Below are 12,398 nucleotides of genomic sequence, written 5' to 3' on the forward strand. Positions count from 1 at the left end.
TTTGAAACTTAATTGGAAATATTTTTATTTTACAGAACTATTTCATTGACATCCAGATTTTAACAAATAAAAAGCAAAATTGAAAAGGGATTAAATGTGCTTTAAGAAAAAAAGGCTGTGAATATATTAGAGTTTCTTTGCCAAGTCAGGCTAATATTGTCTTTAGCTCTTGGGTCTGTGATGAAATGCATTTCTAGGGCAGTTTTATTCTCTTTGCAGCTGAATATTTCCATGTATTTGTAGCTTAGTCTAACAGTCCTGAGTACCAGGACTATCTACTTTATATTGAATTAAAATTTTCTCAGGGCAAGTAAAGAATATCTTCTCTTGTACTTTTCTAGTTTTATTCATCTGGACAACAAATTATTGATTTTAATTATCCAATCCAGATATCTATATGTGAAAAAAAATCTAGAAGTCTTCTTTAACTGAGGATGTTATGAAAATGATGACAAAATTTGTCAAGAGCGTCAAACTAATTTTCCTAATGAGATCAACATACAATTGAATATGGAAGTAATGTGTTCCATAAGTAATCTCCAGTTCCTCCCCATTAAGGAGGAAGTTAGTGATAATCTTTAACCATTGACTGAAGAAAGCCTTTGTATTGCATCTAATTGCACCTTTCCTGGGCACCATGTAGTTTTTGTTCTGTAAAATCTCTCCTCTGCAAAGATCTCTCTTTCTTGCTCTTGTTAGGTTAGGCAGAAAGGAATTTAGTAAAAGGTCATTAGGTGGTTCATAAATCTTCTGGATGACTGGAGGACCAAGGGTGATGAGCATAGGCAAAAACCCAAAGAAAGAAATGATTCTGGACTCTGGTGTTTCTGGACACCTGCTACCACTGCCCATTCCCGTTATCCAATGCTGCTAAGCAATATTCTCCGTCTGACCTACAGCTTTGAATTACTTCCTCAAGATGAAGAAATTTGTGGTAGTCACTTCTGACTGTGCTTAGGTCATTGACCACATTCTGTACTAAAGGAGGCAGGGAAAAGAAATATTTTTCCTCTTTCCATTTCAGTAGGAAAAGGCTGGACCCTGATTCCCACCTATTTTGAGATTCCTCACAAAGTGAAGGGTTTTTCTTACTGGTCTGCCAAAGCTACAAATGTGAGCTGTACCATATTATGAAGCCTTAGCGTTTGCTTAGGCAACAGGCAAAGGCAGATACTTTGCTTGATTAAAGCATGGGATTTTTGTTTGTTTGTTTTTTTAACATCTTTATTGGAGTATAATTGCTTTACAATGGTGTGTTACTTTCTGCTGTATAGCAAAGTGAATCAGCTATACATATACATACATCCCCATATCTTCTCCCTCTTGCATCTCCCTCCCTCCCACCCTCCCTATCCCACCTCTCTAGGTGGTCACAAAGCACCAAGCTGATCTCCCTGTGCTATGTAGCTGCTTCCCACTAGCTATCTGTTTTACATTTGGTAGTGTATATAAGTTCATGCCACTCTCTCACTTCGTCCTAGCTTACCCTTCCCCCTCCCCGTGTCCATGCGGACGTCTGCATCTTTATTCCTGTCCTGTCTCTAGGTTCTTCATAACCATTTTTTTTTTTTTAGATTCCATATATATGTGTTAGCATACGGTATTTGTTTTTCTCTTTCTGACTTACTTCACTCTCTATGTCTTGTCAGGTCACTTTTGAAGGAAATTCTTTGTAACTGATTAACAGGGTGACACTACGTCAGCTTCACTGGCTATTTTGGTTATTAAGACCCCTGATCCTAACGGGTAATATTAGGGAGGCATATTAGTTTAGAATCCCAGTTCTGAAAAGTGTAAATCTTATGCTAAAGTTTGTAGATAAGCATAAGTGAACAGAGTATCAGGCTTTTACTTGTAATACCCAATTTTTCTGTATGGGTGTGGTTAAGGCAAGCCTTGAAGTATGTCCCATTGAGTTATTTACAAGGACAGACTCATAGTTGGATTTGGACTGGTATATTATGTGGTAAGAAACTTGGCAAGTCAATTTGGCTAAATTCCTCTACTAATTTTTTCTACCCTGTCTTGGCTCATGGGATAGTTCAGATAAAGTGACTATCTACAAATTCTTTAAATTTATCTGAAATAAATGCAAATCCTTTGTGAGAAACAATAGTGTCTCATTATCCACATGTAAGAATGGACTGTCATCAATGTTCTAGACTTTTCCTTGGAGTTTGAACCCTGACTCTTGCAGCCAGTTGGCATTTCCTAATCCCCTTTTTCTCAGTGATCTCTATTGCAGCTGAGCTAGCCAAAGTCTGTTTTTAAAACAGGGAAAGGGAGAACTTCCCCGAACGTGTTCATTGGAGAGGAAAGTGATACAAAAAATAAAAGTGCTAATCCTCAGGCATACTCAAGTTGTTCCTTTAAAAGTCCCTTATGTTGTGAGACAATTAAGACACAACTGAATCTACTGAACATATTTAAAGGTTATAGAGAGCCTAGAGATTGAGACAGAAATAAATTAGGTAAAGTAAACAAAAAGAGAGATGTTTGCCCTGATCCAAACATTAAAATGCTAGATAGAAAGGCCATAACAAATACAGTATAATATGATACTCCTTTGTACTGAAAATGTTACTAGAAGAAACATAAAATATTGTTTATTATTAAGAAATAGTTGTACATTTTTGAACTTGCTTTTCTACCTCTAAACACAGATGGAGTTCAACATATACACATACATTTTCTTCTAACTACCAGCTAGTTAATTATATGATTGATGTATGTAGGGGAAGAAAAGAAAATATTCCTCTGTCACTTTTCATATATTAATACTGAATGGAAGTTAAGGAAGACTCGTGACATCACTGCTTCTTCTTTCCTACCTCCACTAAGTCCACTTATCAAAATGTAAAAGCTTTGTTATTATTTTCTAAAAAAGAGTGGACATGGGCTTCCCTGGTGGTGCAGTGGTTGAGAGTCCGCCTGCCAATGCAGGGGACACGGGTTCGTGCCCCGATCCGGGAAGATCCCACATGTCGTGGAGCGGCTGGGCCCGTGAGCCATGGCCGCTGAGCCTGCGCTTCCGAAGCCTGTGCTCTGTAACGGGAGAGGCCACGACAGTGAGAGGCCTGCATACCGCAAAAAAAAAAAGAGTGGATATGATTCATGATTCTTATATTCTTTTGAAATCATATTACTCCTATAATGACCTTATATTTTTCCACATTATCCATTATTCAATTAAAAAACATAGAGGTTCAAAATGTTAGTATATTGTCGACCTTGGCTTTTTGTTCATGTTCTTTTTTTTTTTTTTTAATGGTGAATGAAGCATTTGGCATGAGTAGCTCTTATAAGTGATGGCTAAATACAGGTCAGCTTTCTAATGGCTTTTTTTTAACTTTATTTTTTGTTGTTGTGACATTTCAACTAATCATGAAATATCATAGATGAAATTAAACCAAACTAAATTTATATGGCATAAAATTTTATTTTGTCATGAGTCATATTAAAATGGCTTTTGATTTGATTAGACATTTTTAAGTAATTTTGTTGACATTTATGTAGCACACATTTGAAAACAGTTTTTTTAATGCCACTTAGTATATCATAATTTACTCAGATTGGATGTGGATACAATTTCTAAACATAAGCTTTGCAAAAGTGTGTGCAGTTTTATGTTGTAGGATTAGGTGATATATTGTTATTCATATATATATATTTCTGAAAAAAATATTAAAGCAATTAATTTATTATAAAAAGCACTTAACAAAGAGCCTTGTCTACAGATAACTTTCAATAGATGTTTGTTCCCTTCTCTTTACTTCATTTCATAATCTTTAATTTGCTTTGGTTTACACTAGCAGGTAATTAATACAGTTTGAATGCAAGAGTATTAATATTCTACTTGAAGAATATAAAGGATTTTTTCTATAAAATAATTATCTAAAGAAAAAAACCTTCAGATTGTCTATTAATTTAGTTATTATTAAAGAAAAGACCTTCCTCTAAAAGGTTAAGGTTGCTAACCAAGGTAATCTTGGTTAAACTTGCTGCAATCTTTTTAATAACCACAAAATAATAATACTGTATATTTCTATATTTCCTAAAATAATAGACATATTCTTATAAGAAATATTCTTTTGAAATATCCACTGCAACTAGGCTAAAGCATAACTTGAGGGAACATTTGACCTTATGTGAATTTATGGTTTATTCTGCTGGAAGCATTTGATTGTGATATGAGTTTGTGTTGGCAGTATCCCAAATATCCTCCTTTTCTTTCCTCACTCTATGAAGTGTTGATTATACAAAGAAACCTTAACATTGCTAAATGAAATGAGTACCTGTTTACATTTTTGATTCCTTAAGTTTGTGCTTTACATTAGAATTTTAAAAGATTTGGCTGTGCAAGATAGGATGTGTGCTAATTATGCATGCAGTAAGGGGCTAGTCAGAGAAATCTGTCTTGCAGAGAAGCTGCGAAGAAGACAATGAGAATGGCTCTGTTTTTGCATGTGTTCTTATGAAATACTACAGCAGGAAGATGAAAGTGGAAGGGACAGAGTTGCATGGATAAAAAGAAAGGGTGGTAAAGCTTGTATCTGGGCCTTTGGATGGTGATAAATATGTTCCTACAAGAAGAGTTGGCTTGAAGCCTTGGAAAAACTGCTTCCATTTCTGTCCTCCTTTGTACTTATCTCTACTTCAGAGTTTATGGTTAATTATTTTTACAAATCATTTCCCTCTTGCCCTCTTCACTCCAATTCAGTTGCTAAGTGACTGGAAGATAAAGTGACCTCTGAATTTATTCTTCTCATTATATTGTTAGATTTTTCCACATCACTTAAGGGATGGATTTGTTTGTTGTAAGTTCAACACCTCTCCAGCATTCAAGTTGACATTTCACCTAATTAATAGCCTCTATTGGCCTAGTTATTCTGGGGATGCATAATTAAGGCAATAATGCTACTTGTTCAGTGGAATTAATATTTCATTTTGCCTTTTAAATTAATTGCCCAAAGGTTTATTGCTTTTTCTGGCTTTAGGCATATTATTATGTCTATTTGTGTTAAAATAAGCATATTTTTAAAGTCCACCCTTAGAAAAACTAAAAAGTTACTGTAATAGAAAATTTTGAGGATTTAAAAATAAACCCATATATATGTACAGTATTTTAATTTACTTAAAATTAAAATGGAATTCCTTAAAGGCACTAATTTTGACCTTTTATCTTTGAATTGTTCACTTTTGTACTTGGAGTCCCCTCTATAGCACCTGACGCAGAATGGATACTGGATATATACATACATTTTTCACTGACTTCATGTGATGGGAATTTGAATTTTCTTTTTAAAATGAAGTTAATATAAAAATGGTTATACATAAGTAATTCTGAGTAAAAATCAATATAAACACTATTTCTATTTTTACTCTTTGGCACTTGTGGTCTGAATGTTTTTATTTTCTGTGATGTGAAATGTTAATGACTTATCTATCAAATTGTATACATGAAAACACACAGCACTTACTATATAAAAGGCACTATATACTCCATGCTTTACAAATATTATTAATGTGGAATCACTAAGGGAAAAAATAACATACTTTCCCTCAGGTAACTATTTAGAAAAAAAGACGACGTGTAATTCACATGTGTACACACACAAACCTAGAAATGCTCGCAGGTGTGGAGCACGCAGATGTTAGGTTCTGAGTGTTCTGTGTATAGAATGATGGCTGTGGTGGTGGGAGATACATAGGGTTTCCTGCAGTAACTGAGTTTTATACCTCTTGATATTTAGATGGAAAAATGTCATGACAAATGTTGAAGAAAAAGATATAACCAGGCAAAAAAATAGTGGTTTAGATCCCTCACCTGGGCAAAATAGCTTTTGCGATAGATAATGAGATTTGAACTGGTGGTGTCTGTTAAATCCACTAGAACCAATTCAAGAAATATTTTATTTGTTTTATAAACTATAAGGATGATTAAAAAATCCTGTTTCTCTATGTTATTGTAATTGTATACAGGCTATTTTAGAAAAATAAGTAAAACACGTGTGTCTAGGTGCAGGCCCCATATACATGAAATTTAGGAGAAATTAGAAGAGAAAAAAAATCAGTTCCTGGGAGGCCACTGATAATATATTTAACATGTTTGCTGGCCAAGATTTTGAGAAATCTAATCTGTGTTTACCGCATAGCATTTGGGACATTTGGGACATTTGGATTATAGTCCTATTGCCTCGCTGATGAGATATGTGAATTTGGAATATTTCCTAACTATTTACCATTAGGCCTCAAGTTTCTCATCTGTGAAATGAAGTTGCTTAGATGCTTGCTATGTTTTCTTTCAGTTCAAAAGCTTTACATCTGTTATTTTACCATATGCTGTAATAATATTTTTCCTTATTAAAAGATATAGTCTTCATTGTAAAACCTAGAAGATATGTAAAAGCACAAAGTGATAAATATGGGCACACTTCTATCTCTGTAAAACTATATTCATATCTATTCAGTTTTTAAAAGATTGGGGACATATTGTGGTATTTTAAAAGTTTTTCCACTTTACAGTATATTGTGAATGTTTATCCATCTTATCATTTACAAATGCTTAAATGGAATTGTTATATGCTTTTATGATAATTATTTTATTAATCCATTTTTATGGAGCATTTAGTTTTCCAATTATTTTACTATAAATAATGCTGTGGTGAACATTTTTATAGATTAATCTTTGTACAGATACTTGATTATATATCCTTAGCATAAGTTCTTAGATATGGAATTATTTGTCTTAAATGCATTTTTAAGCCATTGAATACATTGTTGTCAAGCTACCCCCAATACTGAATGGATATTTATTTGCAACATCTATTGATTCATTCAATAAATATTTATTTAGTGCTTATTTTACATTGTGTAAACATGAATGAAGTATTGAGAGAAATGGATGTCTGGGAGGAGGAGAACAGGTAGGTCTGTTTCTCTGCATTGGATATATTAATTATCCAAAAACTTCCACAATTTGATGAGTAAAATACTGTCTTATTTTTTATTTCTTTGCTCTTAAGATAAAACCCTTTAAAAAAATACTTTGATAGCCATTTTGTATTGGGACTATTTTGTTGTACTGACTACCTTGCTTGGTGTCTGTGTCTCTCTTTGGTGAAGGAGGAAGGTGACCTCTAATGTTAATTAGTTCTCTTTCAACTGGTTGCCAATCATACTATGTTTTTGTCATGAAAATTAGAATTTTTCTTATCAAAATTAGAGCACTTTACTTCCCATTATATGTTGGTGATAAACTGACCTTTTTTTGTTTGTATGTTTCATTGTTCTCATTATATTGATTCTATACTGTGTTTTAAATTGACTTATTTCTAAAGCACCGTTTTTTCTACCTTAATACTTTATTGTATGCCCATCAGTCTTCCTTCAGTCCAATTGCTCTTTTCTGAGGATTGTGACTCCTATCTCTAGTTGTTTTTAAGATTTTATCACTGTTTGGCTCTTCTACAGTTACTTGTAATATTTCTAGGCATGGATTTATTCTTATCTATCCTGCTAAGGACTTCATTATGTTTTTCAGCTTTTTAGGAGAATTAACGGTCATTATTACTTCAGATATTGCTCCTTGCCCTTTCTATTTATTTGCTTTGTTTCTTCTGGAACTCCAATTATATTTATTTTGGACCTTGTTAATGTATTGTATATGTCTCTCAATCTTTCATATTTTCCATCTCTTTATTATTCTATCATAAATTCCTGTGAATTCCCTTCCAGTTCATTAGCTCAACTGTTTCTATTTAACCTGTTTAACCTATTAGGCTTTTAATTTAAAAGCTACTTTTTCCACAACTTCTATTTAATTCATTTTCAAATCTATCCATTTTTCCTCTAATCATAGTGATAGCTTATTTCTTATGGCATTTATTCTTTAATTATTTTATTCATTCCTACGTATGGTCTTTCCAATTGTTTTTCGTCATGTCTAAAGTTCTTGTGGTGGTAATACTTCTTTTATAGTATCTGACGATGCTCACTTGTGGTGTTTGCTTTCCTTGTGATATTTATGGAAAATATGTGATTCATTTTTCAGTGTTTTTTTTTTTTTCTTCATTTCTTGTACCTGGTAACTTCCAGTGGTGTGCTAGTAAATGTTTAATTATTAGTTCTCTGAGAAAAAGTGCTCGGGTTTGTAGCATATCCCCAGCACAGCCAATTTTAAACTACTGAAGTGGTGTCATCAAGCATGGAGGTGGGAAGTGATGTGCACACTCAGGTTTTGTAAGCTGGTTGTAGGAGCCAACTTCAGAACACCACTGGCAATTTTCCTTTTATAATATAAATTCAGCTGTGTTAATTTTTGTTATAGTTTACCCAGTGCATGTAGAGTTTTGTGATATGAGTTTCCATTAGCTAACTCTTCCAGGACCAGAAGCAATGTTATATGTTCAAAATTAAGAAAGCTTAAAAATGTTTGTATGTGATAATTCTTATATTGGTGAATTTCACCATTTCTACATCTTTTATATGTCCTATCTCTTAATACTCCACACTTTTTCTTATGCATTTGCCTCATTCCCCCATCTCTTACATTCTGGTCTCTATTGCTTTACTCCTGCTAAATAAGCTTATCAAAGGATTTCTGTGGAAGGAATCATCTTGTTACATAAACAATATTTTAAGAGATACTTAGCTTTTAGAGGTAGACAAGCACAGACTCCTTAAAAAGAGATAGCATATCTCCTGAAGCTAATGATGTACTCCTAGATATTTGTGGGTAGAGTGTGCTAAATCAGAGGCAACCTTTTTCTGTAAATGGTGAGATAGTAAATATTTTAGACTTTGCAGGCCATACAGTCCCTCTCCCAACTACTCAACTCTGCCATTATAGTGTGAAAGCAGCCATAGATAATATGTAAACTAATAAATGGCTGTGTTCCAATAAAACTTTATTTATAAGAAGGTAATGAGTTGAATTTGGTGTGTGGGCTACAGCTTACTGAGCCCTGCTCTAAATGGTAGTCCATTATTATTAAGATTTAATTATATATATATATATATATATTTTATTTATTTATTTTTTTTGCGGTACGCAGGCCTCTCACTGCTGTGGTCTCTCCCATTGCGGAGCACAGGCTCCGAACGCACAGGCTCAGCAGCCATGGCGCACGGGCCCAGCCGCTCCATGGCATGTGGGATCTTCCTGGACCGGGGCACGAACCCACGTCCCCTGAATCGGCAGGTGGACTCTCAACCACTGCGCCACTAGGGAAGCCCAGATTTAATAATATTTTAAAGTGAGCATATGCACAGTTGTTAATAGAAAATTAAATTTAATTTCATTTTCTATATCAGCACTTGAAAAGATAATTACTAGTTTTTAGATATAATTACTTTTTTTTTTTGCACATGGTTAGGAGAACCATTTTGGGCATAGAAGAGACAGTGTTTTTTGTAATTAACAGTGACTTTGTATTTTAATATTGTATATGTGCTTGCAGGCTATTAAGAGAGTCATTTATACTAAATCTGATATGTGTTAAATACAAAAATTATTTATAGACAATGAGTTTGTGGTATACGAAATCAACTTCAAAACTGCTGGACCTTAGACTGTTTTTTGGAATCAGTAGTTCATTTGGTTTGCTCGTGTGTATATTGCATTTCAGTGACAAACTGTGGGAGCCTGGAGCTGCCCAGAACAATTTGATTTTTTCATCTGTGAAGATTCTCAAACCTCCTGTGGTTTAGTTGGCACGTCTCACATGCAAAAGAATTTAAGTATTGATCTAAGCTATTAAAACACATCACAGTTACATTCTTTTATAGCAACTGCTGTGCACCAGTTCAACCTAATGAATTCTCAAGTGTATCTCATTTTTACAACATGGCCTACTGCTTTGCTCAGAGTAGCCATTAACTCCTATCGGCATGTAATGAGGAGAAACTCAGTAGAGTACATAGCAGGAAATGAACATATGAGGGTTTTCCCAAAAGACCAACCAGTAACTGAAAGCACTAAGCTCCCCAAATTATCATCCCCTCCTTTTTCAAGCTACTTATAGGTCCCATATTGTACCAAAATGTTGTCACTAATTTCACCTTAGACTAATATCACGATAGTGCCCTGGCCATTTGTGTTATTCCTATGCAATGGTGCCAAATGTTCTCTGCCAGGCTACTAGGAAATATAATCACCAAACTAGTTTTCTGTAATTCACTAGGATTATGATACTGAACATTCTCTTTCCTTTAATGTCCCTTTGAGGAACAAGAAGATTCTGCCTTGACATAGTAACTTAGTCATAGAGCTACATTTGGAATCTTTATAATGCAATCCAGGAAAGGTCAAGATGCTTGCTTTTCATAGCAAGATTATTCATTCATTAAAAATTAAAATACATTTTTCATTTCAGGTGGGGGGCTGGATGTTATTATTTCCCACATGCCCAGTTCAGCAGTACAGAACGAAAACTGCCCTGCATGGTAACATTTTTGTAGGTATCTTTGCTGGACTCTCATACTTTCATTACTGCAAACGTCTCATTCCTAATTTGTTCTCATCAAATTTATTGAAAATTCATAGGTCTCAATATGAAAAGATAATGAAAATAGTTAGATTTGTGGTAGAGAAGGAAAGAAGCTTTTTTCCTTTGATTTACTTTTTATTCAATAAACATTTACTCAACATTAGCTCTACACTAAGAATAGCACTGGGCCCTGGGGTTGTGAACATCAATAAAACATAATCACTTTCCCCAAGAAGTCAGTTTCCCCATACTACATTCCATAATGTAGTATGGAAGAGACATATGAACAAACAGTTACAATATTATAAGATACTCATAATAAAAATACGAACAAAATGCTGTGAGAAGACTAAGGAAAGTCTGAAGAGTGGCTGGGAGAACATTTCTCCATTTAACACGTGCTACAACATAGTGAAAAAGCAATGGAACCACGTATTTTAAATGCTGGAAATGAGAATTTGGAAAATGGAAATAAAATAAAAATGCCATTTATAATAACATGAAAACATAAATGCTTAAGAATAAACTTAAATGTATGAAAGGACTGTACACATAAAATATATGATTAAATATAAAATAATTTTCTTTGTAAATTCTTAATTTCTTAAAATAGAATGGCTTATGCAAAGAAAAAATCATGGCAATGTGTTGTAGAGTTTATAAAATATGTATAATTAAAATATATGACAACAATAGCTCAAAGGAAAATTGAAGCATACTATTGTAAGTTGCTTAAACTATATGTGTGAAGTAGGATAATATTATTTGAACCTAGTTTACTAAAAATAAATGCATATTGCAAACTCTAGAACAACCATTAAAAAAAGAAAAAGAAATATAACAATTTATTGCATAAAATAAAATAGGAAAAAAAAGATACACAGTTCTTCCAAAGAAAGCTCAGAAGGAAGAAAAATGGAATAAAGAATATAGGGATAGAGGAGCTTCAAGATGGCGGAAGAGTAAGACGCGGAGATCACCTTCCTCCCCACAAATACATCAGAAATACATCTACACATGGAACAACTCCTACAGAACACCTACTGAACGCTGGCAGAAGACCTCAGACCTCCCAAAAGGCAAGAAACTCCCAACGTACCTGGGTAGGGCAAAAGAAAAAAGAAAAAACAGAGACAAAATAGGGATGGGACCTGCACCAGTGGGAGGGAGCTGTGAAGGAGGAAAGGTTTCCACACACTAAAAGCCCCTTCACGGGCAGACACTGCAGGTGGAGGAAGGGGGAAGCTTCGGAGCCACAGAGGAGACTGCAGCAACAGGGGTGTGGAGGGCAAAGCAGAGAGATTCCCGCACAGAGGATTGGTGCCGACCAGCACTCACCAGCCCGAGAGGCTTTTCTGCTCACCCGCCGGGACAGATGGGCGCTGGGAGCTGAGGCTCAGGCTTCGGATCGGATCGCAGGGAGAGGACTGGCGGCATGAACACAGCCTGCAGAGGGTTAGTGCGCCACGGCTAGCTGGGAGAGAGTCCGGGTAAAAGTCTGGAGCTGCCGAAGAGGCTTTTTCTTGCCTCTTTGTTTCCTGGTGTGGGAGGAGACGGGATTAAGAGTGCCGCTTAAAGGAGCTCCAGAGACGGGCGTGAGCCACAGCTATCAGCATGGAGTCCAGAGACGGGCATGATATGCTAAGGCTGCTGCTGCAGCCACCAAGAAGCCTGTGTGCAAGCACAGGTCACTCTCCACACCTCCCCTCCTGGGAGGCTGTGCAGCCCGCCACTGCCAGGGTCCCGTGATCCAGGGACAACTTACCTGGGAGAATGCATGGCATGCCTCAGGCTGCTGCAACGTCATGCTGGCCTCTGCCGCTGCAGGCTTGCCCCGAACTCCATACCCCTCCCTCCCCCCAGCCTGAGTGAGCCAGAGCCCCCGAATTAAATGCTTCTTTAACCCCA

At 35.5% G+C, this 12,398-nt stretch overlaps 1 protein-coding gene across 8 annotated transcripts in view; it reads left to right on the plus strand.

Annotated features, from left to right (window-relative positions):
- The window catches only part of MAPK10 (mitogen-activated protein kinase 10), a 361,702-nt gene that overhangs the window by 159,839 nt on the left and 189,465 nt on the right, over positions 1-12,398 (plus strand). For 2 of the 8 annotated variants that reach the window (XM_060147171.1, XM_060147176.1), the window contains exon 3: positions 10,377-10,457. The exons of the other annotated variants lie outside the window; for them this stretch is intronic. Coding sequence is in view for 1 of the 2 variants with exons in the window: in XM_060147176.1 (XP_060003159.1) it covers positions 10,389-10,457 (69 nt within the window). In the remaining variant the exon portion in view is untranslated. The remainder of the gene's footprint in view (positions 1-10,376; positions 10,458-12,398) is intronic. 8 annotated transcript variants of the gene reach the window in all.

This window comes from Lagenorhynchus albirostris, chromosome 4 (genome assembly GCF_949774975.1).
Source record: "Lagenorhynchus albirostris chromosome 4, mLagAlb1.1, whole genome shotgun sequence".
NCBI classification, from domain to species: Eukaryota; Metazoa; Chordata; class Mammalia; order Artiodactyla; family Delphinidae; genus Lagenorhynchus; species Lagenorhynchus albirostris.